The 4,947-nt window shown below is 41.7% G+C and overlaps 1 protein-coding gene across 1 annotated transcript; it reads right to left on the bottom strand.

The window, feature by feature from the left end:
• Nucleotides 1-418: 418 nt before the first annotated feature.
• Nucleotides 419-2,879, bottom strand: LOC138657675 (uncharacterized). The gene is made up of 4 exons (XM_069745382.1): nucleotides 2,756-2,879; nucleotides 2,223-2,338; nucleotides 1,955-2,101; nucleotides 419-1,565 (listed from the first exon to the last, which is right to left on the bottom strand). The coding sequence occupies exons 1-4, from the start codon at nucleotides 2,837-2,839 to the stop codon at nucleotides 647-649; spliced, it is 1,266 nt and encodes a 421-aa protein (XP_069601483.1). The 5' UTR covers nucleotides 2,840-2,879; the 3' UTR covers nucleotides 419-646.
• Nucleotides 2,880-4,947: the final 2,068 nt, after the last annotated feature.

A 4,947-nucleotide genomic window follows, 5' to 3' on the forward strand; every position in this document is an offset into this window, starting at 1 on the left:
GTGATATAACTCTCTAATTTAAGGGCATAAAAACTAAGAGTTTGAAAATTGCTAAATTTTCATAATTTCCGACAAATTTTTGTTTTTTTCACAAATAAATGCAAGTCATATCGAAGAAGTTTTACCACTATCATGAAGTACAATATGTCACGAGAAAACAATGTCAGAATCACCAGGATCCGTTGAAGCGTTTCAGAGTTATAACCTCATAAAGTGACAGTGGTCAGAATTGTAAAAATTGGCCCTGTCACTTAGGTGAAAACAGGCTTTGGGGTGAAGGGGTTAATGTAATTAATTTTTCTTTTACTTTATTAAAAAAAATTATTTTAACTACTCAGATTTCTTATTATCATAAAAATAAGAAGCTCGGAAATGGGATCTGATTAAGCAACGGTAAACAATAACAACATGGAAACGATTATTGTTTAAATAATATTTTTTATTTATTAGCAATGTTTACAATTAGATTAATTAAAAAGGGGCCTTGGTAGATAGGGATTTGGCGACGGTTGATAGGGATTACGCCTCACATTTTCACAGGTGTTAGCATCTGTGCCGTACAGACTGGTTCATTAGTGGATAGGGTTCAGCCGTCATATGTTCTGTGCTGTTATATCTCACGTCCATTCTTGGGCCTTGATTCTGTTTAGGCATCAGATCTTCTCTGCAGTTCAGGCAGCTCAACACCGGCACAAGAGTATTGCCAGTGCACGGCACCTTCAGGACTCATGAAGTAGTCTGCAAAGGTTTCTCTCACACGCACACCCGTGTTACATTGCCTTCCTTGACCAAAGTTGTCCACTGCATCTAATTCTGACACCTGTAATTCCTCAACTACCTCAGTGCTGTATTCCCGAGCATAGTTGTGGAGCACACAGCATGCCTTTATCACAGTGTCCACGGTCTCCGGATCTAACTGGATGGCAGTGTGAAAGATCCTCCACCGACTACACATGATCCCGAAGGTACATTCCACATATCTTCGTGTACGGCTCAGCCTATAATTAAAAATCCTCCGCCGGTCATCCAGTGCTCTTCGTGGGTATGGGCGCAGCAGGTGGGGCTTCAAGGGAAATGCCTCATCCGATACCATCACAAAGGGTACTGGATGTGTGGAACCTGGCAAAGGTCTAGGGGCTGGGAGCGTGCCGCCATCTCGAAGAATTTGAAGTCCAATCTGTGATGATTGCAACACCCGAGAATCCCCAGTACTACCATAGGCACCAACGTCGATGGCAACAAACTTGTAATGTGCGTCAGCCACCGCCATCAAGACCACTGAAAAATACTTCTTATAATTAAAGAAGCGTGATCCTGATCTTGGTGGCTTTAGCACTCTCACATGTTTGCCATCAACAGCACCTACGCAGTTGGGGAAATTGGCCACAGTTTGAAAGCCTGCTGCAACCTGCAGCCAAGTCTCCTCGGTTGGGCAAGGCATCACGATGGGCCGCAACTTCTGCCAGATGACGGTACATGTGCACCGTACAATTTGCGAGATGGTCGATTTGCCAACCCTAAATTGGAGGTGCAGGGATGTGTAGCTCTCTCCTGTAGCTAAAAACCTGAAGAAAGAAAAAAAAAAATTTAGAAAACCTACCAACACAAATTGTGTTGCAAGATAAAACATCCACATCATGGCCACTAGCGTTATGGGGACACAGGCAGCATTGCAGCAGCATTATGAGGGAAACAGGGTGCACTCGCAGCATTGGGGCAGCATTATGAGGTAAACGGTGCACTCGCAGCATTGGGGCAGCATTATGAGGGAAACGGTGCACTCGCAGCATAGCGGCAGCATTATGAGGGAACCGGTGCACTCGCAGCATTGCGGTAGCATTATGAGGGAAACTGGCAGCATTATGGGGGCACTCGCAGCATAGCGGCAGCATTACGGATTAAACAGGCAGCATTTGTGGCAGCATTTAGGGGTGCACTAGCAGCAAGGCCTTACCGCAAGGTGATGAGCAGCCTTTCTTCTGCAGAGATCGCTCTTCGCATGACCGTATCTTCGTAAGTGAGGTGTGGACCAAGAAGAATTAGAAGACGATCAAATGCCTCAATGGAAAGACGGCAAAACTGAGAAAATTTATCTGGAAAGCTGAAAATAAAAAGGAACATAAAACTTTAATTTTAAACACACACATAATGTATGTTGTATATATCAAAAAAAGGTACAAAGAAACACAGCTGTCAATATACCATTTCTCACTATATCTTACCTCCTTAAATCACGATAAAGAACATGGAAGTGTCCCTTTTCCTCCCGTTCATGAATGATGGGATGAACCCACATCCTTTTTTGCCGTCTGCTATCCCTTCTTCTCCGCGATTGCTCCTATGGGAGAATATAGTATGTGTTATTACATGGAACTGTACAACACATGTTATACAGCTGGCAAGGCTGGGTTCACATTGCGTTCCCCCAGTCCGTTTTGACGGACTTCGTAACACCGCTGCATAATGCGGTGAAACGTAGTCCGCTAGCGCCACCATTGACTCCTATGTCTGACATCACTAGCCATGTGCCGTCATTTGAGTGACGGTCGGACCTCTAGACTCTGACTGCAGCGTTTCCGTGTCTGTCACTGCTAGCGCAGATGTAGCTAGCAGATGCTCCATCTGCGTTAGTGATGTGCCAAAGTCAGCACTTGCGTTGCAGCAGACCGTGAACGTATGTGTTGAACGGGCTGCTGTACACATTGTGAACCCAGCCTAATACGGAAAGTGTTCACATCTAATGACATTTTCTTACCAGCTCGCTGTAGTGGTGCAGCAAAAGTAGTGCCGTATGCAACAGTAGGCAGTTCTGTTCTGGAGTTAGACGATGGTGCGGCATCTTGAATTCAACAAGGAAGCTAAATGGTGAAGAGGGGTTGGACCAGGAAATGAACTCATGGGTTTTTTTTTTTTTTTTTTCAACCAACTTTATCTGCTGTAAAAAACGCATAAAAAACGCACAAAAAACGCATGTAAAAAAACGCGTAAAAAACGCATAAAAAATGCACAAAAAACGCACAAAAAACGCATGCGGTTTTCCTGGGAGTGGTGCCAATTTCTCCTCAGGAAAATCTCAGGAAAATTCTGCACAAAAAACCTGACGTGTGCACATAGCCTTAGTGTCTCGTATGTGATGTATATACAGCAGTCTCAGTTTATGACTAGGAGATATATAAACAGCAATCTCAATTTTCTCTGTATTAGTCATGAGTGATTGCAAAAGTTCCTTGCAGGGGAGAGAGGGAAGCAGTTGGGTCAGGAGTTGAAGAGGGGAATGATAAATGTAGAGACAAGAGACTGCCTGTTTGTACATAGACATACTGATAGGGAATTTAGATTGTGAGCCCCATCGGGGACACCAATGATAATGTGTGCAACCTGTAAAGAGATGCGGAATATGTTGGCACAATATAAAAATAAAGATTATTATTATTATAGAGCAGAGAAAAGAGAAATATTAGCTGGGTAAAAGGAAAAATAAGCAATTTTAGCTACACAGTGCTGTATAATATGTTGACTTCAATATATTAAGAATCTTTGATGGGAAGGCTTCTTTAAGTCCATCATGTGACAAATACAGTTTGCAACAAAAATGATGGTGATTCTGTTGCTGCATTTCTGTACTTATGGTGATTCTGGTGACTTATTCAGATGCTGATGGTGGTTCCTGTGTGGTTATTTCTGTACTTATGGTGGTTCTGGAGGCATAGTCATGTAGTGATGGTTATTGTGGTGCTATATTCATGTACTACTGATGGCTCTTGTGATGCATTCATGTAATGGTGATGGTTCCAGTGCTGTATTCATCACCAGAACCATCATCAGTACATGAATACTAAACCAAAATCATCATTTGTACATAAATAGAATACCAGAGCTATCAATAGTACATAAATACAGCACCAGAGTAATAATCAGTAAATAAAGAGGTCACTAGTACCACCATCAGTACATGAGTATTGCACCAGAACCAACATTAGTATTTAAATACATCAACAGAACCACCGTCAGAACATTAATGCGTCATCTGAACCTCAATCAGTACATGAATACATCACAAGAACTAGCATCAGTAAATATATACAACACCAGTATATGTATACTTCACCAGAAGCACCATCACTTCATGAATAAATCACCAAGCTTAGTACAGCAAACAATTGGAATGTCAAGTCAGGCCCATATTCATGTGTATCTCATGAACCAACAGCTCCCAGTATGGTCTTAAGAATGGTAAGGAGATGCTGGGAGTTGTTATCAGTCTTTATCAGACTCAGGGTATGTGCACACGTCAGGATTTTTAATGTTTTTTTTGCGGATTTTCGCCATAAAAACGCTATAAATCCGGTAAAAAAACGCTAACATTATGCATCCTATCATTTAGAATGCATTCTGCATTTTTTGTGCAAATGTTAGCGTTTTTTTCCGCCAAAAAAACGCATCCCGCAAAAAATCCGGACATGCTCATTCTTTTTCCGGATTTTTTGCGGATTTGCTATCAAAAAGGTCATTCAGGAAAAAAAAAATCCGCAAAAAATCCACGTAAAATCCGCGCAAAAAACGCGCAAATTCCGCGAGAAATCCGCGCGAAAAAAGGACGCGGATTTCTGGCAGAATTCTCAGGATTTTGTCAGGAAATAATCCTGACGTGTGCACATACCCTAAGAAGAATTCAGGAACCACAGTACTGATGAGACGTAATCAGTATCAAGAAGTAAACATTTACATCCAGGTACTTTATAGGTGATATCTTCTCCGATTGAGTCTTTTCTTTTTTTTTGTCTCCTTTTTTTGTTTTCTGCAGCAGATCCTTGCACAGTGCCTTTAAAAATAAGAGTATTATTAAAATTGCACCTGCATAAAAATATATGTCCATATTATGACCTAAATAAGCCTCCTATGGTATATGGCCTCCCCATTTAATGAGCTACACCCACCACACTCTCC

This window comes from Ranitomeya imitator, chromosome 1 (genome assembly GCF_032444005.1).
Source record: "Ranitomeya imitator isolate aRanImi1 chromosome 1, aRanImi1.pri, whole genome shotgun sequence".
Taxonomy (NCBI): domain Eukaryota; kingdom Metazoa; phylum Chordata; class Amphibia; order Anura; family Dendrobatidae; genus Ranitomeya; species Ranitomeya imitator.

Coding starts and splice junctions, on each gene's coding strand:
- LOC138657675 (XM_069745382.1), bottom strand. CDS start 2,839: ATGCCGCACCATCGTCTAACTCCAGAACAGAACTGCCTACTGTTGCAT. Junction 2,339..2,755: donor TGCACCACTACAGCGAGCTG/GTAAGAAAATGT, acceptor ATTCTCCCATAG/GAGCAATCGCGGAGAAGAAG. Junction 2,102..2,222: donor CTTTATCGTGATTTAAGGAG/GTAAGATATAGT, acceptor TTTTATTTTCAG/CTTTCCAGATAAATTTTCTC.